Consider the following 23,352-nt stretch of genomic DNA (forward strand, 5'->3'; position numbering starts at 1 on the left):
ATCCATTCATTATCTAAGATGCTTATCCTCACAAGGGTCACGGGGGTTGCTCGAGCCTACCTCAGCTATCTTCGGGTACACCCTGAATTGGTTGGCAGCATAAAAAATGAATTATACAAATAAAAATGCATTTGTTGCAATAATAAAAAAACTGTATGCAGTAACATGATATACAATATTATGAGGTTTTACAACCTCCATATTGTGCAAATAAACTGAAATGTAGAGGATAACAAAAACATCTAATATTTTATGCTGATGACAGGAACTGAATTTTATTAAAAACTTCTGTAAAAGAAGCAAAAGCTTTTGGGGGGAAAAAAAATCATTAAAATACAGACTACATATTAGCACCAAACAAGCTGAAAGAGTAGTAAACTCGGGTTAAAAAGTCATATTTGTGTTCCCTAACATTACCACGCTGCTCTATTTTTAATGTATAAAGTTCTTTTGATTCTACATAAACTTTTGTATCCTGCGTACAGTGTGACGAGATCCAAGGTCAGCGGTGGCAAAAAGGTTGCCCTGGGTTTTAAGGTTATTTTTCTTTTGTTAATGTTTTTTTCCAGTGCATTTTCAGTTACTGCTGTTTATGCTATGGAGGGTGACTATCTCTGGTTTTGTTGTGTTAAAAACTAATGAAATTAAAAGTAAATAACTGTGTTGCTTTTCTTGTAATTGACAAGTATATAATCCAGTATATATATGTGCGAAAAAGGGATCAGCACGTCAAGACTTTATTTGTGAAAGATTTGGTGAGGCCACGCCTTTCGACTTCTGATTGGCCATTCGGCCCATTGCAGAACACCCATACGATCCTCCTTTTCCGGGATTCCGATGTCGGCCTAGGCGAGGGAGCTATGTGCTCTGCTATCGGCTAACTGAGGCTGTAGCGAAATTCTTCACATCTTGGAGCAAACCACTCACGATTTGGCTATTTTGGTATGTGTGGCATTCTCTGCTCAACAATCGCGGCGACTGCCGGTGAATATTGGATGAACGATAGTCGCTACAGATGTGTAGTGGAGAGTGAGAAGATTTCATTGCTGGTCGGCTAACTCTGTTTAGCGTTTGCCTTGGAAAACAACGTTCCGAACAAGGTGAAAGCACAACAAACCGTTCGGCAGGGGCTGCGTGGGAAAACTCGCCGTTATAGTCATTCGTGGTGACTGGTTGCGACGTCGACGATGACACTGATTTGATTGCGTTGCTTGCTGCTGATGGCGAATACTGCCTGCCTCGGCCTGTTCAGCGCCTGCTCTCCCAAAGGGCAAATGATTGAAACCTTGCGCTATGATCTATCAATAAGTGTCTTTTAGTATCCGGCTGAAGACCCCACACTGTTGTTTGGCCATTGTTAAGCATTAAATCGATTGGGTGTTGCTCGATTGGATGCTTAGTGAAGCGACTGTAAGATTCAACTGTGAATTGTTGTTGGAACATGACGGGCGACGGGGAGATTTTCGGATTAACATCCATTATAGTGCAGGGAGGTGGGGGGCCGACGAGATGATGAACAACAGACAGTGTCACAGTTGCCAGTACGACAGATCCGTGTTTGTCCCAACTGGCTTGTTTGGAAGAGGGGCGTGTCCAAACGATCACATTACGCTTGCGCGTCCCGATCCGTTTCCACTGGCTTTCACACCGCACCAACTAGTTTTTCATCTTGCCCCGTGGGCGGAACGCTTCCTAGATCCACACAGAAGTTATTATGTACAATGAAACAAAAATACGTAAAATGAGCCTAATGTTGTCGCATTTTTGAAGCTGTAGCACTGTACCTGTGTACGGCACACCTAAAGGGTCCTTACGTTATAGTGTGCTTTTGCAGTTATTTGCGACATTCATACGGCGGGATGAGATCCTCCTTGCTGGCAGTTCCCTCGGTGTAGCTTCTTCGTGGTGTTGAGCATCCCAACTGCTCACGTTATACTAAATGTCTGCAAAAATATGGGTAAGGCTCGTTATACTCCTTGTTTGGGGAGAAATCGATGTAAAGTTGTGGTACTTATACACTTAACGATGCCACAAAGTAATATGGGAGCAACTCCATTCTCCAACGCTAACTTGAACTGTACATCGAAGAAACCAATTGAGCATTTTTTTTTTTATATTGGGTGAATAATACAAACATCACAATGCAGCTGTAGTATTACTTAAAATATATGCGTTTTTGTTATAATGTATTGTAATGCCCTCGTATATGGCGAAGGATGACAGTTGCTGATGCACGTCAGTTGCAGTTGTAAGACAATGCACATTCAAGAACTGCGATCGGGTACGACTTGTGCCCAGTCACTACACACATACTAACATGAGCCTATATTCAAGATGACATGTCCCTTTGCGGTTTCATTTTTACTGACATCTCTAATCACCAGGCCTGTCTGTCCCAAACAGTTACAGCTATAACAGCATAATGTATGTATCCAGAAAATTTGGGCTATGTATTTTCATTGAGTGTGACGTTTTAATAGGCCCACAATGTGGTAATGTAATAATGGTGAAACCAATAACGACTCAGATTTGTCTTTCAGGAGTTAGTCAATCTTCCTGTGAAATGTCAAAAGTTCTGCTTCTCTCAACGCATCCTAAAGTAAATGAATATTCAGTTTGTTGATTTAGTTTGTACCATACACAAATATTCAAATAAGTTGTCTACTGCATATCTTGCATAGAATACATTAGAGCACCCAATGTGGAAATCACTGCTGTATTAGGCTGTTTTTTTTTAAAACATTACCCATAGTAGATAATGCAAATGGAATTCATTTATTCCAGGCTCAGACCACCATAAAACATTTTTATTAACTATATAGACAATGCTTCAGAATGTCAAGGAATTATTTAACAATAAGACTATTAAAACATTACTTTAGTGCCTTCATAATAGTGTAAATAAAAACAATTCACCTTTTATAGATTCTGCTAGAATAAATTATCATTGGAGTTATTTGATTATGTAGAGTGTAGTAAGTGCACTTATGTTAGCAACAGCTTCGTCGATACATTTGTTGCTATAATTGATACTTCATTTATTGTATTGCTAGTTTTGGACCTACCAGCCAAAGTTTTTACCTTGTAAATGTCTTGGTCTGTTATCACACATAGCCTTAGTTAGCTATCACTGGGAAATTTTTTTTGCACTATCATAAAAACACCCAAAAAAAACAAATAGAAAGCAAAATACACGTAATCCTTTCGATCCTTTGGAGCTGAAGTGTCACGATATTTTCAAACACCATGAGTAATGATGGTTTGAACTGAAACATTTGTCTTGATGTATGAGGTATTTTTTTTTTTGTCCAGGAAATTGTGCAGCGCTATTGTTTTCTAGCAAAAATCTTACTCTAGCAAAAACCTTACTCTTTAAAGGCCTATTTTGTGAGACCAACATCAAGTTACTGTACAAATTAAATATGGGTAGCACTCGAAGATAGATAACCACTCATACACAGACTCACATTTTTTTTTAACAGGGCCTTCCTTCATTCACTCTGCCATCACAAGGTGTGGAGGAAAACATCACCGGGATAAGCTATATGGACTAACATGCTTCAGACTGTGATTGCCATGTTGTAGATGGCTGTGTTTCAAAGCTCTACAATGGGAGAGGAGGTCGATATGCAGAAAATGTGGAGGTGGGAGAGATTTCTATATCCAGGCCTGGACAAGCGCAGTGACACTGCAATGATATGCACAAGGCTTTTTTTTGGAACGAGTTGATTTCTTTTTCATTCCCCACACACCCCATCCCCTCCTGTTGCCACATTGACATTCAAACTGTCAACAGGGCTCCCCACAGCAACTGCATGGACTTGGCTTGGTTTTATAAGGTTACAGATACAGCTGTACCATTTTAGTTTAAAGCATCTTTCAAAAGACGTCTTTGGAGTTTGATTTGATTCCAGGCAAAATCGGACTTTGTTTAGTTCTGTATTGCTGCTGACAATTCAAAAGTGTGGAACAATCCCGCTCGCAGCCGTCACGCATCCTCAGTTTCTTCCACCAGTCGTGTGCCTAAATACGCCTCCCTGGGACAATCACACAAGTCATCAGCAGCTGCTGTGCTCAATCCTTTGCCGTTGTTCTCTGCTTGCCGGCCCTTCATCTGCTAAATCTTGTATTTTCTGCTCCCTTACTTGAATGAATGAATGGCATTTGTCATCATGCAAACTGTACAACAAAATTGGAGAGCCTCTCCTGCTTCAGTGCAAACATAAAAGCAAAATACATTTCATATCTTCTCCTCCCAAAGCCAGATAATCAGAATTCATGTGCAGTGATTGTAATTGAGTTAAAAATATCTTAGGCTCTTTTATATGGACAAGCAGGGCTGTTAGTTCAGACTCAATTACCCTCTTGCACCAAACACAGTATCATTGAAGCCATACAAAAATATTTATAACTTTCTTATACGTACTTTTGTATCAAATTGCTCCTGATTTTGTATGCTTAAATTATAATTCAGCATAAACATTTTTATATTTGCACACTATAAACATGGAAGTGGAACTGTATATTGCTACATGATTTTAAAGAGTTTATATTTGAGTGAGAGTTGTATTGGAAAGTTTTGCTATTTCCATTCATATGCTGCTTTGCTATGGGTCAACCCATGGCTTTTCCCAAACATACAACGAATGTGTCATTTTAATTTGTAGAACAGCCTTTAAAGTAGGTAGACAGTAGATACCTACCTCTCCCTTGGTCTTCCTCCCATTGCTCTGTGTCTGATGCCGGGCTTCAGCAGTGGGGGTGTTGGGGGAGGAGTGGGTGGCCAGGTTTCTGCTCCTCCCCGCCCTTTCAGACCCAGCCGATATGTCCCAGTGTCTGCAGCCACAACCTTCCTCGTCGGATCCACCACCCTTTTCTTCTGCTTCACGTGAGTCTCTTGCTAAACTATAGATTTAAATTCACTGTCCTCAAAACATTGGAAGTGCATTGATACTGCATACCTCTGCATTATGTTTGCATTCTCTGTTTATAGTGTGTGGTGCACAGCTTTTTCACATTTATTTTGGGCCCACAAAATGTTGACAGAGTTGTTTTTGCTTTTTAATCTGCTGACACCTAATGGATTTATCATATAATTTTCCCTGTGAGTTATGTGGCACAAGAGAGCAAAAACAGGTTTTGGAAAATGTTTTCTTATCACATGTAGAAGACCTATTTACATAATCAATGTTGGGTACCAGCTTGGTGGAAAACTTATTAGTACCTGTGCCTCACAGTTGTGAGGTTGCGGGGTTTGAATCTCACATCAGGCCCTCGTCTGTGGAGACTGCATGTTTTTCCCCTGTGCTTGTGTGTGTACTATGGATAACTACTACATTCCAAGAATGTGCATGTCCGATAAATTGAACCCTAAAATCTAAATTGTCCTTAGGTGTAAATATGAGTGTGAATGGTGGTTTGTCTACATGTGTTGGCAACCACTCTGGGTTTCTCCCGGTAATCACTTGAAGCCAGCTGGGTTAGGCCCCAGATCACTCATGGCCTTAATGAGGAGAAGGAAGAGTGCAAATAGATGTACAAAGATATTAAAGAAGGTTAAAAGAATGTCAGAATATCTAGTTTCTTCTCGTTAAAGAGTTGAGTGGCAAATAATGAGAAACCATTTTGTCAAGATGTAGTAACCACACAATCTTAATAGTAATTTATTTCCTGCGGCCATTGTCTCTGTTATTTCCCTATATAATTGTAGGAAGGCCGGATTCATAAATAGTAGTAATATATACTAGACAAGCAGTATAATCCTTTGTCCAAATCCGAAAGGAACCCTCCAGTGATGGAAGAGTGACTTTGATAAATGTATGCAAACAAACTTGTTTTATTAACAAAGTGAAAATGTATTGTTCTTGCACTTTTCTCATACCTCATAGCTGTCCATGGTTGTACGAGTATTTCTCCCCGGTCATTCCCATTTATATTGCCGTGATTTTCCTCTTCACGCTGGCCAACTTCTGTATGGCTACGTTCATGGATCCTGGAGTTTTCCCCCGAGGTGAACACAAGTTTTTTTTGTTTTTTTTTTCAGCTGTACATTTGCATGAAGTTGCAATAACTTAAAACTGTTACCCGTTCATCCTAGCAAAATTGTAACTGACGTGCCACTGTCACAATGAAAACATTTGTCTACAATCAAAACTGTCATACTATGACATTATGATACTTATGAATTCTATACCTGTAAGTTCACCAGGATATTTAAGTGGACGACTTTTTTTTTTTTATTCTGGTTCTATTAGCTTTGTACAGTACATGCACACACAAATGCATTTCTGCATATATTATGCAAATTTCCAATGGATTCAGAGAATGGATAGATAACACTTCACAGTTGTATTTTTTTCTTTTTTTTTGTTGGTTTCAGTTTGGTTAGAGTTCAGTTTTCATAAGGTATTAGTATCGTATGCAAAGCCAATGATTATGTTTACTGTAACAGTTTGTAACGTCTTCATTGTTTTGTCCACCCATAGCGGAGGAGGACGAAGACAAAGAAGATGATTTCCGTGCTCCGCTTTACAAGACTGTGGAGATAAAAGGCATCCAGGTGCGCATGAAGTGGTGTTCCACCTGCCGCTTCTACCGACCCCCACGCTGCTCACATTGCTCGGTTTGCGACAACTGTGTGGAGGTATGTACACAACGCACACAGTGTCGGACAGTGGTCCCTAGAGCTACACAGTGACCCTGTGTTTTTCAAGATTTGAGCCGTCGATCGGCTGAGTTTTTTATTTTCTTTTGTGAGGCCAAGGTTGAGATAAGGGTGTTGTATGGTTCCTGGTGGCTCTGCTCACTTCACAACAAGCAGTAGTTAAGATGACGTAACTAGTAAATATGAAAAAAATTAGACTTCCACCTTCTGATTGCCACTACCAGTTAGTTTGTCAAACGAGCAATAACAGAATTACACAGTGTATTGGAAACAACTGTGTAAGACCCCATTAAGTATACAGTGAAAAACACTACAGCGACTCACACAGGCTAACAATTAACCTCATGTTCACACACAAAAAAACACCGGCCAAGTGTTTTAAGATGTCCATTACTCCAGAGAAGTTAGAGATACATCTGCTGAAGATGGTTTCACACCAATGGGATGTGGAAGATTCACACAAAAGATCGCCTTCTGTCACAATAACTTACAGAAGAAGAACTGAAGTCAAGTAGCAGTGTGGTTGACTTGATTACTTGGCTTTACACATGTGGGGCCGATAATGGAGTTTAAAGAAATGATAACCGACTGGATCACAAGATGGAGAAATGTCTATTTAAATTACTTATTTAGTGGATATACTCTTTTACTGTTTTGAGTATTTTCCCAACTAGTCTTTCTCTAGTCCACTGATTCCCAAGCAGTGTGCCGTGGCGCATTAGTTTGCTATGAGCAACTTCAGGTTTGCTGTGGGAAAGTGTAAAATTTTACTGAGGCGCTCAAATGATTATTTACAAGAAATAATGTCTTTGCTCTTCTATTTATCCCAGAGAGGAATAGTGACAGACAGAACAAGTAAATGGTCTTCTATTAGATGGCAGGAAATACATATAGTAATGACTGTCTACTTTTTGTGATATTTTTGTTAGTGCGCTGGGAGATTTTCCAATTTTAAAATGTGCCTTTGCGCCATAAAGGTTGGAAATCACTGCTCTTGTCTGGTCATTTATTCTATTCAGTCAGGTCAAAGGAACATCACAACATGACAGAAATAATGGATATACGGTAGTTGCATTACTTCAGACCGAAACTTCGGAGCACGATTCAACATAACGCAACAGTTAGTTCTAACACTAGCTTGCTAGGCTACATAATTTATTATTGCCCGTTTGTGAGCCCTATTGTATTAAAACTATGCGAGCATACCTCAAGCAAGATTTAAATGAATATAATCTCCCAAGGACCAGTGACCACCAGCACACGTTTTCCTCCATTTTGTTCTTAATACAAAAGACATACTCTTAGTACATGATACAGCGTGATCCATTGTTATCATCACCATGGTAACAAGTGTACCTGGTCGTGTCTGTGTTGACAAAATAAGACCCAGTAATTGTAAAAGATGGGATGCTGTGATATCTGAATACAGGATTTTATTGCAGTAGTAAGCATTGTTGTCTCTCCATTAATAGGTCATAAGACATGCAACAAGGCTAAAAATAAACTAGCTTTTTGATTCAAATATAGTGTACATAATGGCGACGCAGAGGACATGCCTTTTGGGAAGCCAATGATCGGCAAATTATGACATTAAAGCCGATCAGTATAAAATGCTAATTATTGACGATACCACTCGGACTCATCAGATCAGTGTAAAGTCTAGTTGTTACTTTGTGTTTGTATAAAATATCGTGCTGTTGAGTGTAAAGTTTTGAAAGCCATAGCACACAAATGTGCTAGTGTGTATGCGTGTGTAAGATTTCTGGCTTTATTACACTTCATAAAAGCAGTTAATAGCTTTACATTCTTCACTTATCGTGTTTTAGTGGCTACATTTTACAATATTCTGCTACTATTTCAAAACAGTAAAAAGTGTGGTGTTTTAGGGGGACTAGAGCAGCTCAAATCTATTTCTATTAATTTTACTGGGAAATATGCTTCCCATATTCGTGTTTTGAGATAAGAGCGTGGGTATATTGACAAGGGATAAAAGGGTTTACGACTTTATGATATATGTGGTGAACCTCTGTTAATAGCAGGGATATGGTCCAGACTAGGAGTGCATGATATTGGGACACTAGGGGGAAATTACATTGCGACATTATCAAATTAACTTAAAGTGAATATTTAATGTTTGGTGGCATAACCTTTACTTGCAATAACTGCATCAAGCCTGCGACCCATTGACTTCATTGGACAGTTGGATTCTTCATTTGAAATGTTTTCCCAGTCATTTACTACAGCATCTTTCAGTTCTTGTTTCTCTCACTTAAGTCTCCTCTTCAGGAGTTAGACTTTGCAGTGTATTGGCTTAAGATCCAGTGATTGACCTCTCCCTTTCCCCCGATGGTGTGTTGGCAGTGTCTTTTGGGTCGTCGTTTTGTTGCACAATGAAGCTTCTCCCAATTAGTTTGGATGCATTCACTCATAAATGCCAGACAGGGAGATCCCGAGGCATTCCCAGGCCAGCTGGGGGACATTGCTTCTCCATCGACTGGTAAATTGATTGTCGCTCTTTGGTTAAGATCCTTGATCACAACACACCAATACAAAGTCTTTTTACCAAGTGAAGAACATGGTGTCAGATTTGGAGGGGCTGATGAAACCAACACGACGACATCATCTGCAAATGAAATATGCAATACAGAAGTCACCAAACTGGGAGCCCTGTACAGCCCAGGTTGGCCTTGAAATTGGGATGCCGGTGGAGTTCTGCCAGAGGTGTAAATGAAAGTTGTTCTCACAGTGGATTCTGATTCTCAGTCCCAGCAGACCTTCACAATACATTTTATTTGGGCCTGTGAGGCTGGACTGGTGTCTTCGCCTGGTGTTTGTGTGTGTGTGCGTGTGTGTTCGTGAGTGTGTTTGCGTGTGCGTGCGTGTGTGTGTGTGTGTGTGTGTGTGTGCGTGCGTGTGTCAGGGTGGCTCCTGTCAAGGAGGGAATCCAGTACAAAAAAATAAAAACTAAACTAAACTCGCTCTGACCCATGATAGAGCTAGCCAAAAATCAAAACGGCAACACCATATTGTTATTGATTTTATATTTTTTGTATTTTGCATGTACCAGGAATGTTTGTTTACATATCTTTTGGTAATATTATGATGATGCCAAAAATGGTGTTTATGGTAAACGTGTTGTGAAATTTTCATAGTTTCATCTAATATTCAGTGTTCAGTGTACAATTAGATAAGGTTGCCATGTGCACATCATGTCATGAATTAATTGCTGGTTCTGATAAATTCTTCTCTGTGCTCTGTCAGGACTTTGACCACCACTGTCCTTGGGTGAACAACTGTATTGGTCGACGCAATTATCGCTACTTTTTCCTCTTCCTGTTGTCACTCACCACCCACATCGTGGATGTTTTTGGCTTTGGCCTCGTTTATGTGCTCCACCACCGCCAGCAACTCGACACACCACATGCAGCTGTGACGTATCCTTTACTCTGTGTCCAAGATGCAAATTACATCACTCTTGGTTTTGTGTGCTTCCTTATCTTCTACCCCCAATAGTATGACTGTGATGTGTGTTGCTGGTCTGTTTTTTGTCCCAGTCGCTGGACTGACTGGGTTCCATATTGTTCTAGTGGCTCGAGGTCGAACCACAAATGAGCAGGTACAGGCATGTTGGTGTTTTTAATACTGCATATAAAACATCTAATGAATGTTGTATTTTCCCTCCTCTTTTGTTACGGATTTTTTAGGTGACAGGAAAGTTTCGTGGAGGTGTTAACCCCTTCACCAATGGCTGCGTGAGGAATATTTCACATGTACTTTGCAGCTCACTGGCACCCAGGTCGACCTTCATCACTTATCTTTTTAAAAGCCTCTTCTATAAATTTGTTTTTTCCACTGCTCCTCTCATTTTCTATTCCTCCTCTTTCATTTTTCTCATGAGTCTAAATTGGTATACATGAGTGACATCTGGCATCCACATATACTCCATTTAGATATACGGGTCGTTCACGGAAGCCTCAGACAGTCGAACTACAGCCCCCCTTCCTCAGGCCACCTCTGTCAGAGGCGCAGTTAGAAGCCAAGGTCCTGGACAATGGTGTCCAGAATGATCGACACAGCACAAGAGTAAGTACGGTGAACACCATATTCGTTTAAAAAAAAAAAAAAAAAAAAGTATACTATTGGGCAAAAAAAGTATTTTAATTTTGCAAGTTCTTAAAAAGATAAGAGACTTGTAATTTTCATCGGCAGTATGCCTCACCTATGAGAGACAAAATCGGGTCAGAGAAATACAGAAAATCAATCTGATTTTTAAACAACTTCTTGGGAAATGATGGCGGAAAGTATTTGGCCACATTAAATAACAACCAACATTTCTGGCTCTAATAGACCTGCAACTTCTTTAATGAGATCCTCTGTCCTGTACTCGTTAGCTGTATTAATGGCACCTATCTGAATTTATCAGTATAAAAGACATCTGTCCACAACCTCAAACAGTCAAACTCCACAGTGGCCAAGACCAAATAACTGTCAAATAACGCCAGAAACGAATTTGTTAGACCTGTACTAGGCTGAGAAGACTGAATCTGCAATAAGTAAGCAGCTGAGTGTGAAGAAATCAACTGTGAGCAATTACATAATGGAAGACATAAAGACCACTGATCTCCCTCAATCTGGGCCGCCACGCAAGATCTCTCCCTTTGGGGTCAAAATGGTCACGAGAACTGTGAGCAAAAATCTGGGACCCACACGGGGGGACCTATTGAATGGCCTACAGAGCGCTGGGACCAAAGTAACAAAAGGCTACCATCGTTAACACACAATGCCACCAGGGAAATCCTGCAATGCCTAACATGTCCCCCTGCTTATTAAGTTCATGTCTAGGCGTGTCTGAAGTTTGCTGGAGAGCATTTAGATGATCCAGAAGAGAATTGGGAGAATGTCATGTAGCCCAATGAAACCAAAATAGAACTTTTTGGTAAAAACTCAATTTGTCGTGTTTGGAGGAGAAAGAATGCTGAGTCGCATCCAAAGAACACCATACCTACTAGAAGCATGTGGTGGAAACATCATAGTTTGGGGCTGTTTGTCTGCAGAGAGACCAGGACAACTGAGCCGTGTCAAGGAAAGAATGAATGGATCCATGTATTGTGAAAGTTTGACCGAAAACTTCCTTCCATCACCAAGGGCAGTCTTTCAGTATGACATTGATCCCAAGCACATCACCCAGGCAACAAAGGAAAGGCTTCAAAAGAAGCATTTCAAGGTCCTGGAGTGGCCAGTCTCCAGATCTCAATCCCATTGAAAATCTTTGGAGGGAGTTTAAAGTTTGTCTTACCCAGCGACTGCCCCAAGATATCACTTCTATTGAGGAGAGCTGTGTGGAAGAATGGACCAAAATACCTACAACAGTATGTGAAAACCTTGTAAAGAGTTACAGAAAACGTTTAATCTCTGTGATAGCCGACAAAAGTTATTTAACAAAGTATTGAAATAACTTTTAATGAAATAATACTTATTTTGCATCATAATATACTAATAAATTCTTTAAAAAAAAAATCAGATTTTCTGTATTTTTTTTTTTTTGTTTAGGTGAGGTTTACCTTGGAAGGAAGCTACAGGGTTTTCTCATCCTTTTAAGTGGGAGAATTTGTACAATTGCTGGCCGACTAAATACTGTTTTGGCCCATGTGGGAGGAAACCCGAGTGCCCGGAGAAAACCCACCCAGGCACACAGAGAACATGCAAACTCCACAAAGACTGGGCCCATATTCGAACCCGGGTCCTCAGAACTGTGAGCCAGACGCTTTAACTCAGGGGTCGGGAACCTATGGCTCGCGAGCCATACCTAGCTCTTTTGATAGATTCATATGGCTCGCAGAGCCCTCATAACGACATAGTGTAAATGTGATTCTGTCGTGCAGGCAACGGAAATTACACAGACAGTTTGTCCTTGTGGGGTTGGCGTAGATTGGTGGAGGAAGTTGATGTGCGCAGACGCAGAAGGCTCGAACGGCGATCCGGTCATAACATGTAATTATGGAAATGGTTTTGTCAAAGGTCACTCAAAGAAAAAAATATGAGGAGTGACAAAGTTTTCAACAAGAATGGACAGCCTTTGTGGAGAGAGGATTCTGCTCTGTTTAAATTTAAAGATGGGGAGTATGCCAAAGCATTGGTAGTCAACATTGCCAATAAACATTTTGACAACTTCGCACAAAGACAAGATATTCAAACGAATAAAAGACATACCTTTGTCGGCAAGAACTGTTCACCATCGTACCATCATGATGGCAAATCGAATTGAATTTTGTTCACGATTAACGGATGGAAGTCTCAATGCCTGCATGAAGCTTAATCTGATGATGTATGAAACAGACTATCAAACTGTCAGCAAACCAGACAGGATCAGTACTTATGTCATCATTTGTTAGCAACATTATAACAATGTTATTTAAGAGACTTTCTCTACTCTAAAAGTCTTGGTTCTACATAAATGCGCAAATACACCTGTATTTAGTTTTTAAAATATTGCATGGGTCTTTTGAAAGTATGTTTTAAAATATTTGTTTTTTATCGATCCCTCAGTCGAAAAGGTTCCTGACCCCTGCTCTAACCAGCCGTCCACCGTGGCGCCCAGTTTGTGCCTGTGTTTTATTTAAAAGTAATACTATTGATGCGTCTCACGTGAAGGTATTTAGTTTCTGTTAAATGTCTTAACTATGGAATCTGGTTATTTTTACCTGGTCTCATGATCGTGGACATGTTTAGATGTATTGATCTTTTATGATCCTCTCCATTTTAAGCGCTTTGCTGCCATCTATAAGCTATTACGAATCCATTTTTTGGTGGTGGGTTTCTGTTCGCAAATTTTCTACATTAAGTGGGGTCTTCCTATTTAATTCCAAATAGCGGGGGTTCACTATTTCACGGACTCTGGAACATTTGAATTAGTACTTTCAGTTTATTTTTCCACATTGTGGTTGACATTTCAGTCAAAGAGCAGTTTGGATCAAATGGAGAGCCAGTCGGCAGACACAGAGCCTCCACCTCCCCCGAAGCCAGAGCTTCGTTACCCAGGGCTGCCACGTGGTGACGCTGAGGGTAACACACACACACACACACACTTATGTCATATTCAAGTTGAGATTTTCTTTGCTAATTACATCCATGCTCACCTTGTTTTTGAAATGTAGAAAGCAGCTTGTTGACAGAAGGTATGCCCCTACAGTCCATGTACAAGTATCGACCTGCGTACAACAGCCCAGGAAAGAACCACAGTGCCCACACACACGCTGGCAAGGTAATTGTTTAATAGAAGTCAATACTGTACTTTAAGGGGACCATTAAGTTTTAATTTAAATACCGAAATATGCTACGTCTTACAATGCAGCCAGTAATGTAATTTAAACAAGACGTTAAATCAAATCTTTGAAAATAATCTCATATTTCGAGAACCGAGCTCCCCTGAACTTACTTTGCATTGATGTTTTCCCAAATGCTTGAGAAACTATGACTCCCTTCTCTCTCTGACGTCCTTTGTGGTTAACACCAAGCCCCCCTTTTTTTTCTTTGTTTTTACTTGAAATTGATCGTTCAGTGGCCATCGGTTGATAAGTAAGTCCTCAGCAAGTGTCATGTGTGTTTCCCTTTGCCAGTTTGTGTGTTGGAGTGGATCTTGCCCTTCCCCCTAAAGTGCATTGACTGGAATGTGTAGTCAGCGTATTGTGTATTTCCATTTCTGTCTTTGACATGCAGCGTCAGTGCCTGTTCAAACCAGTCAATGTTTCCAGTTGAGTAGTGTGATGATGGAATAGAGCACAGATCAAGCATCCACCCCCCTCTTTGTCCACCACCACTCTTTTATTCTTGTCAGAATCTGTCAGATGAACTGTGTTTCTGTGTTGCCTCTGCAAATTTTCCTGTGGTAATATGGGGACTTCTTGGTCTTTCTTCATCCTCTCCTCACTCGTCATCCTCATTACATTCCCTCCCCCTCTCTCTTGTGTACTCTCTCTCTCTCTCTCTCTCTCTCTCTCTCTCTCTCTCTCTCTCTCTTTCTCTCTCTCTCTCTCTTGTCCTCTACTCTCCTCAGGTGATCCGCGGGGAGAGTCTCGACTCTCCGTCTCCTTCTATTCTTCACTCCAGCCACCATCCCAGTTACCGTTCGGAACCGAGCAGCCTGGATGGGGCCACGATGGTGGGAAGTGGTGCGGGGGCGTTCAGAGGGGGAGGGGAGAGAAGTGAGGGCCCCGGAGGCTTAGGCAAGACTATCTGTGGGGTCTCAGGGGGCATGTCGGGTTACTCCCTGACTGGGCGCTCCCACACTTCGTACCCATCCTCTCTGGTTCTGTCCACTGGGGGCTCCCACTCCTCCAGCCTGCGCTCGGCGCACCTGGCACACAATCCTATAGCCACCCTCCAGTCAGAAGGAACTACAGACACCAGCTACAAGAGTCTGGCTAATCAGACCCCTCGGAATGGCAGTCTGTCCTACGACAGCCTGCTCACGCCATCCGATAGTCCCGAGTTTGAGTCTGCCGCCCACGAGTTGTCACCACAGAAGTCCCGTGCAACATACCCCTCTGTGACAGGGGCTTCGGTTAGGGACCAGCCTGAGACTGTGTCCCCCAGTTCTCTGCTGCAGGGGTATACGTCCCCCTTCCTCTCGGCCCAGCTCAGCCAACAGAGGGAGGGGCATCTGCTCCAAGGTTCCGCCACTTTTTCGTCCCCCCACAGAGCCTACCTTCGTGCCGTCAGCCCACCCCCTCCCTCTGAGACGCTACACCTGCTACAGTATAACCACGACTCCTCCTCCAGAGTCCCCCGTAACTCTGTGTCATCGTCCTCCTCCCCGGTGGCTCGCTTGCCGGAGCCTCCGATCTCTCCGCCGCCTCGCAGCTTCTCCCTGGGTAAGCCCCAGTCTTACATTGGGGAGGTGGGGTCCCAGCACAAGCTTCGGCCCGCAGTAGCACTGGGCGGGGGAGGAGCTGGAGGAGGGCATCAGGCTCCACAGTGAGTAACGAATACGTCGTCATCATCCTGCTTAGCCTGCTCCTCTTCCTTTTCCCTTTCTTTCTAACCTTCCTCTCTTCCTCTGTACTTTGTGTCAGCCATCCTCTTCCTCCCTGATCTGTGTGAGTCTTCCTTTTCCTCCTATAGTTTCCTGACACACAATTAGTGTAATAAGCATGCCAGCATGCGTTTTTAATCCAGTAGTCTTTTTCTTTTGTCATCACGTAAACCATGTAGTTTTTGAAGATTGATTTTAAGATGTGTTCGGAATCACTCCCTGGCAACTTAATGGTTCTCAAACTTTGTGTACAAAATACAAGTTAAAAAAATATTTCGTAGCTCTCCAAGTAGTGCCATCATGACAACATAAAAATAAGCAGGCCAAAGTCTTCATAAAAACAACAGACGTTTTATTAGGCCTGCACAATTACTTGAATTGCATTCACAATTTTGGCTGTCATGGACTTTTGAGTTTACCGGCGAATTCAAAATACACGCTCAATTGTACAGTTGAAGCCATAAGTTTACATACACTGTGCAGAAACATTTTTTTCGTCTCACTGTCTGAAGTTAAATCAGATTAAACCTCTCCTATTTCAGGCCAGTCATTATCACAACATTTAACTTTGTTAAATGCCACAATAATAAGAGAATATCTCGGAAAATTTTATATTATTTTCTTTGAGATCAAAATACAAAAAAGTACTTTGTCTCTAAATAACATGGGGAAGCCTGCATGATGAGGTCATGGCTTTAGAAGTTACTGATAGGTGACAGTGAAGAAAATAAGTATTTGAACACCCTGCTATATTGCAAGTTCTCCCACTCATTCATGGAGGGGTCTGAAATTTTCATCGTAGGTGCATGTCCACTGTGAGAGAGATAATCTAAAAAGAAAAATCCAGAAATCACAATGTATGATTTTTTTTTGAATGATTTGTGTGAGACAGCTCCGTATAAGTATTTGAATACCTGAGAAAACCATTTTAAAATATTAATAAAAATGTTTCGTTTAGTAGCCTTTGTTTGCAATTACAGAGGTCAAATGTTTCCTGTAGTTGTCCACCAGGTTGCACACACTGCAGGAGGAATTCTGGTCCACTTCTCCACACAGATCTTCTCTAGATCAGACAGGTTTCTGGGTAGTCGCTGACAAACACGGAGTTTCAGCCCCCTCCAAAGATTTTCCATTGGGTTTAGGTCTGGACTCTGGCTAGGCCACAGCATAACCTTGATATGCTTCTTACGGAGCCACTTCTTGGTTTTCCTGGCTGTGTGCTTTGGGTCATTGTCATGTTGAAAGACCCAGCCACAACCCATCTTCAATGCTCTGACTGAGCGAAAGAGGTTGTTCCCCATCCTCTCCTTAATACAGGGCAGTCGTCCTGTCCCATGTGCAGAAAAACACCCCCAAAGTATGATGTTACCACTTCCATGCTTCACAATAGGGAGAGTGTTCTTGGGATGGAACCCATCATTTGTCTTCCTCCGAACACGGTTAGTGGAATTATGTCCAAAAAGTTCCATTTTAGTCTCATCTGACCACAAAACGTTCTCCCATGACTCCTCTGTATCATCCAAATGGTCATTGGCAAATTTAAGACGGGCCTTGACATGTTCTGGTTTAAGCAGGGGAACCTTCCGTGCCATGCATGATTTCACACCATGATATCTTAGTGTATTACCATCAGTCACCTTGGAAACGGTGGTCCTAGCTCTTTTCAGGTCATTGGCCAAGTCCTGTTGTGTAGTCCTGGGATGATTACTCATCTTTCTAAGCATCATTGAGACTCCACGAGGTGATATCTTGCATGGGACTCCACTCCGATTGAGATTGACCGTCATGTTTAGCTTCTTTTATTTTCTAATGATTGCTCCAACAGTGGACCTTTTTGCACCAAGCTACTTGGCAATTTCTCCGTAGCCCTTTCCAGCCGTATGGAGTTGTAAAATTTTGTCTCTGGTGTCTTTGGACAGCTCTTTGGTTTTGGCCATGTTACAAGTTTGAGTCTTACTGATCGTATGGGGTGGACAGGTGCCTTTATGCAGCGAACAACCTCACCGGGGGCATCTAATTCAACATAATACATGGAGTGGAGGTGGACTTTTAAAAGCAGAGTAACAGGTCTTTGAGGGTCAGAATTCTAGCGGATAGACAGGTGTTCAAATACTTATTTGCAGCTGTATCACACAAATAAATCGTTAAAAAAATCATACATATTGATTTCTGGATTTTTCTTTTTAGATTCTCTCTCATATAGTGGACATGCGCCTACCCTGAAAATTTCAGACCCCTCCATGATTCTTAAGTGGGAGAACTTCCAATATAGCAGGGTGTTCAAAAACTTGTTTTCGTCACTGTAACTGAGGAGATGTGAGTTGATTGACAACACACCTGGGGATGGGCTTAACCCCACACCTCAAACACTCTTCATACTTATTTATAATCGTGGGAAGACCAGAAGGAATCGGCTAGGAAATTAGAGAGAGAATTGTGGAGCTCCACAAGTCATCCTTGAGTGCAATTCCCAGAGGCTTAAAGGTGCCGTGTTCCTTCTGTTCAAACAATTCTACGCAAGTATTAATATAATTGGAATGTCCAGCCATCACACTGCTCGCTAAGGAGACAAGCTCTTTGTCTCAGATAAGGGGTGAATGTGTTTTGGTCCAAAATGTGGGAAACAACCCCAGAACAAAACCTTAAAGACCTTCTGAAGAGGCTGGATGAAGCTAGTAAGAAAGTGCCTTCAGCTGGCTGAAAGGCTACTCACCGAGAATGAACCCATTATTCCTAAAATTAAATAAATAATCTTTTTTTTTTTTTTACAACTGATTGCAAAAAAAAAATCAAGCAAAGATCTGAAATGTTTTAAGAAAATCTCTCGTCTGGCTTCAACTTTATATCTAATCACCAACCACTTTTTCAACCAGCGTAACTTTTTAGAGCTTCAGTAATCACACCCTGCTGAGTCAGGGCAGAGGAGAAATTACAGCAAAACATGGTGATGGGCAGCTAGTGCCTTGAAGGAGATGTTGTCTGGACTTCATTCAAATTTAGGGCAAGTGATGTTAAGATAATAGCATTTTTACTCAGCTAGCGAATGGCAAATTATAAATTCATAGCTAGTTATTTTCTTAGTTATTTCTTTTGTCATTGAATCTTTCTGTGAAGTGATGATCCATCCATTTTACTTTTATTTTGCATTGAAACAGGTGGTTAGCTTGGTTTTATTTTGTTAAGGTAGGGCAGGCAAAATTGATGTTTTCTTGAACATGATGAATAATTGTGATTAGTAGTCAATAGGATTACAATAGGGATCGAAACCATGATTATCATTGTGGTCATTGTGCAGCTGTTTGTTTTGTTCATAAAAATGCATTGAACATTATTGCAACCCATTGTAACATTGCATAAATATAGGGAGTAAAAATAAATAAAAATATATTGCACTTAAGTTTAAAAAAAACACATGGTTGAAAACAGTTTTAAAAGGTTAAATGCAAATATGCCTAAAACGATACAACTGAACTGTACATAAATGCACTGTAGTGAATTTAAAAAAAAAAAAAAAAAGCTACTGTCACAAATGTCATGCAGTTTGAGCATTTCAGTGATTGTCTCTCACTTGACATGACTCCTGGTTACTGCAGTGGGTCACCATTTTGTAGTGCTGTTTGAATGTTGACTATAGCTTATTCTCTATACGTCCTAGAAACCTCAATGTATCTTGAAAAGTAGTACCAATGGTTCGTAGAAAAGCAATATACTGTATCCCAGTGCAGAAAAAGGTATGGTCATGGGTAGGCGCAGGAGCTACGACACAAATATTAAGTATTTTGTTTGTATGAATGTTGTGAAATACAGTCAGAAACGCCAGTTCCAGGAGTACTGCGCCAAAGTGAGCTAGCTCCAGTACACTCGTGATTCAAATAAGGCTTAAGTTGTCCATAGAAAGGATGGATCAAGACTCAGGGGTATGATATAATGTAATAATTCATTACTTCACTCATCGGTACTCAGCACAGAAAAGTCATCAGCTGTAATTGTGACAGCATGGAGTGTACTTTAGTTTTCAAAAACAGATTTTACTTGGCTGAATATTGAACTATGGAGTGCACTATATAAAAATCCCTTTAGAATATGTAAGAAGTGAGTGAATGATTCCGAATGCAGCCTTAGTATTTTATGCTTGTTATTTTCAAAATGGCCCCGCCTCATCTCCATTTCCTCTCCTCTGTCCTCCTGATGGGTCTCCAATCAGATCGTCCTCTCGCACAATCTTGGCCAATCACACGACCTCTAAACCAGGGGGCGGAGTGAAGAAGGTGACCGGCGTCGGAGGGACCACTTACGAGATATCAGTTTGAGTGACATGATGTCTACGGTATTCCACTGAGGAGGAGGAAAGAAAAGTCACCGGATAACAAACATGTGGTCTTCTCAGAGCTGGATGTTATTCATGACTGCAGAGCTGAAAGCAATGCTGCATGCGCACCAGCCTGTCTGGTACCGACTGGCCTTTTCAATCTGGCCAAAGACTGCACACAGTACTTGTTTCACGAGCCACTTTGTGATGCACAGACCGCTTGGGGGCTGTTTCTTCAAGGACAGAACATGTGCAGGTGCAGTTTGACGTGGGTACCTTAGGACACAATATTTTTTGACACTTGAGGGTGGGTAGCCGATTCAATTTGAAGGCTTTTAGGTGTGCTGACCAATGAGGACTGTCTCGTTGTATGGACCACACAGCCTGGCGAGGGAAAAGCGTCGAGCGCATCCAACCTATAAAACACTATCATTTTAGTTTTCTAAATCCTTGTTTTTAAATATTCTTTTATATAAATGTGTAAGATCATACAGATGATTATTGGGTCCTGTTGTCAGTTATTGAAGATGACTTATCGATGAGGGTGGCAAATGTATAATGTGTAAAATTGTTTATTTTTCATGACAAATGTGTTGCCTGTGTTTAATTGAAGGCTGCATCAGCCACTCGTGAGCTCTTGCCGAAAATGTTGCAATCCAAAGAGTCGACCTCGGACGTGGCAAACAATTGAGCTTTATTTTTAAAAGCCACAGAAACATTTGGAGTGGAACATATCTTTGTTGAATGTTCAGTGCCATGAAAAAGTACTCACCCCCTTCCTGATTTTTTTTTTCATATTTATACCACAGAATCATCAAACCAATTTTGATATCACTCAGATCACTCAAGAAAATACAAAATGCAGTTCTCAAATGACACTTGAATTTATGAAGGCACTAAAAAAAAAAAAAAATTCAAATCCTTTCTGACCCTCTCTGAAAAAGCAATTGACCCCTTAACCTGATAACGTGTTGTGCCACCCTTGGCAGCAATAACTGAAATCAAGCGTTTGCAATAGTTAGTGATGAGTCTTTCACATCACTCTGGAGGAATTTTTTCCCAGTCTTCTTTGCAGAATTGTTTCACCTCCGCCATATTGTAGGGTTTTCTTGCATAAGATGCTTGTTTAAGGTCCCACCACAGAATCTCAATTTGATTTAAATCTGGACTTTCACTTGGCCACTCCTTTTTTTTGGGAGCCATTCAGAGGTGGACTTGCAGGCATCCCATCCAAAAAGTTAAATTTTGACTTGTCAGTCCACAGAATGTTTCTCCAAAAGTCTTGATCATCAAGATGTTTTTGGGTGTATGTGAGACGAGCCTTTGTATTCTTTGCCGACATCAGGGGTTTTCCCCAGGGAACCCTCCCATGGATGCCATTTTTGGCCAGTGTCTTTCTTATGGTAGAGTCACAAACACTGACCTTAATCGTTGCACTCCTGGAGTAATTTCAGTTGATCGTCCACTTCTGGAAAGGTTTGCCAGTTTTCTCCATTTTGTGAATAATGGCTCTGACAGTGGTTTGCTGGAGTCCCAAAGTCTTGGAAATGGTTTTGTAACCTTTTCAGACTGATGCATTTCAGTCACTTTTTTCTCTTGTTGAACATCTTTGGATCGTGGTATGATGCATTGGTTCCTGAGACCTTGTAGCCTAATTCACCTTAACTGACAGTTTTTGTTTTTTTTTTTATTTCTTGATTCCACAAGTATGGTGGTAATCAGGTTTGGGTGTGGCCTGAACACACCTTTCCAAAATTTGTGGTTAGTTACAGTGACTTTGTGATTCAACTTTACTTTTTTCACATAGAGCCAGATAGGTTTTGTCATAAATTAAAGCATGAACTACATTTTGTATTTCCTTGGGTTGTCTGAGTTTTATTAAAATTGGTTTGATGATGAAATCTTTGTGTGTGATAGATATGCAAAAAAAAAAAAAAGAAGAAATCAGGGGTGGGGGGAAATATTTTTGCACGGCACTGTGCCTGTCCTTGTAATCTGTGTGTTTGAGGCAATATGCAAAATTAGTTTTGTAGCTTTAAAATCATTGTCTGTCTTGTGTCTGATGCTAGCAGAAGCGATCCTTTTCATGGATGTTCAGCCAGTTAGGGGCAGTGAGGCATGGCCTCGATTACTTCACCGGACAACAAAAGAGAACTCGTAGTTCAGCTAAAACATTTTGAACCCGTTTCTGGTGTTTTGAAAGCTTTATGATTTAAAAAAAAAAAAAAAAAAAAAAAAAGAAAGAAAGAAAGAAACCTGCTGTTACCCCGTGTCATTGTCCAACAAATGAATCAATGGATTAACTCCTTTATTTCTGCTGCAGTCAGCAGTTCCAGAGATTGCTCGTTTATGGCCCTGCCATGAACACCCATGCCGCTCCTCGGGCTTGAATATCAGATGCCTCCTCAAAGAGAGAGCTTGGTGGAGGGTTATAGCTATCCATGACAGCAAGAACAAACTACAACTGCACCCATGCACAAAAACTATGTGCAGGGTTGTCAAAATGGTGTTGGTCGTCAACACAGGCCCCCAATTTTGGAGCGAAAGGAGCACGGCAGCATTTGCACTGATCGTCAAAATGAATTTAGTAAGATTTATGATTCCAGTGTAAAGATTCTTATTTGCTGAACGCTTTTCAATACCCTCTAGAATCTCAATTTGAGTAACCACCAATTAGTGCACAGCCCTATTTTTTTGGTGAGTGGTTTGCATAAAAGGATTTTCCTCCCTTTAGACCATTAACTGTTAAGCTTTATCCCCCGTCCACTTTGTTGACATTGTGTATAGCGGGTCTGATTTTTGATTTACAGTCAAATTTCTGTAAAGGTACAAGTGACTTTTGAAAACCCTCAGCCATGTTGAGTTTGTTTGTTCCAGTCGGGTGTTACAATTAAATTAAATCGTTCCCCCTCACCCCAACCTGAGTGAATTCAACCTGTGGGAAGTGTACTTTTTTTTTTTTTTTTTTAACCCAAGGGGGACTGTTAAGACATTTTCAATATTGCCAGGAAGTGTCTTCATAATGCACGTGATTCTTGTTCATGCTGATTGTTTCCCTGGTGCGCAAACAGACTAGTCCCCCAATCCCTGGGATCACAAATGAGAAGTCATCACTAATGGCACAAACAGTTGAGATTAACAAATTCCTGCTCTTGCCTAAGGATGACACCTGCTGCACAATTCCAACCTGTGAGTATGTTGAAAATACGTTGTTGTGAAAATAAATATTGCTCATGTGGGATTGGAATGAGTTTCACAAATATCTGCAACACAGTTAAGACTTTTTTTTTTTTTTCCCCAAAATGGCCTTAATGATTTTTTTGAAGATGTCTTCTCTCAATAAAAAGG

The 23,352-nt window shown here is 41.0% G+C and overlaps 1 protein-coding gene across 4 annotated transcripts; it reads left to right on the forward strand.

The window, feature by feature from the left end:
* The first annotated feature begins 785 nt into the window (after window positions 1-785).
* LOC133508934 (palmitoyltransferase ZDHHC5-B-like) lies at window positions 786-23,322 on the forward strand. Of its 4 annotated transcripts, none has more exons than XM_061835513.1 (13): window positions 786-1,100; window positions 2,541-2,599; window positions 3,483-4,888; window positions 5,889-6,010; window positions 6,486-6,643; window positions 9,926-10,098; window positions 10,178-10,280; window positions 10,369-10,460; window positions 10,615-10,747; window positions 13,618-13,726; window positions 13,819-13,925; window positions 14,718-15,637; window positions 19,900-23,322. In XM_061835513.1, the coding sequence occupies exons 3-13, from the start codon at window positions 4,740-4,742 to the stop codon at window positions 20,003-20,005; spliced, it is 2,172 nt and encodes a 723-aa protein (XP_061691497.1). In that variant the 5' UTR covers window positions 786-1,100; window positions 2,541-2,599; window positions 3,483-4,739; the 3' UTR covers window positions 20,006-23,322. The 4 variants fall into 4 exon arrangements, with proteins under 4 accessions (XP_061691497.1, XP_061691496.1, XP_061691498.1 ...); XM_061835514.1 differs by having other exon boundaries at window positions 787-942; XM_061835512.1 differs by lacking the exon at window positions 2,541-2,599.
* The last annotated feature ends 30 nt before the right edge of the window (window positions 23,323-23,352 follow it).

Source organism: Syngnathoides biaculeatus, chromosome 11 (genome assembly GCF_019802595.1).
Source record: "Syngnathoides biaculeatus isolate LvHL_M chromosome 11, ASM1980259v1, whole genome shotgun sequence".
Classification (NCBI taxonomy): domain Eukaryota; kingdom Metazoa; phylum Chordata; class Actinopteri; order Syngnathiformes; family Syngnathidae; genus Syngnathoides; species Syngnathoides biaculeatus.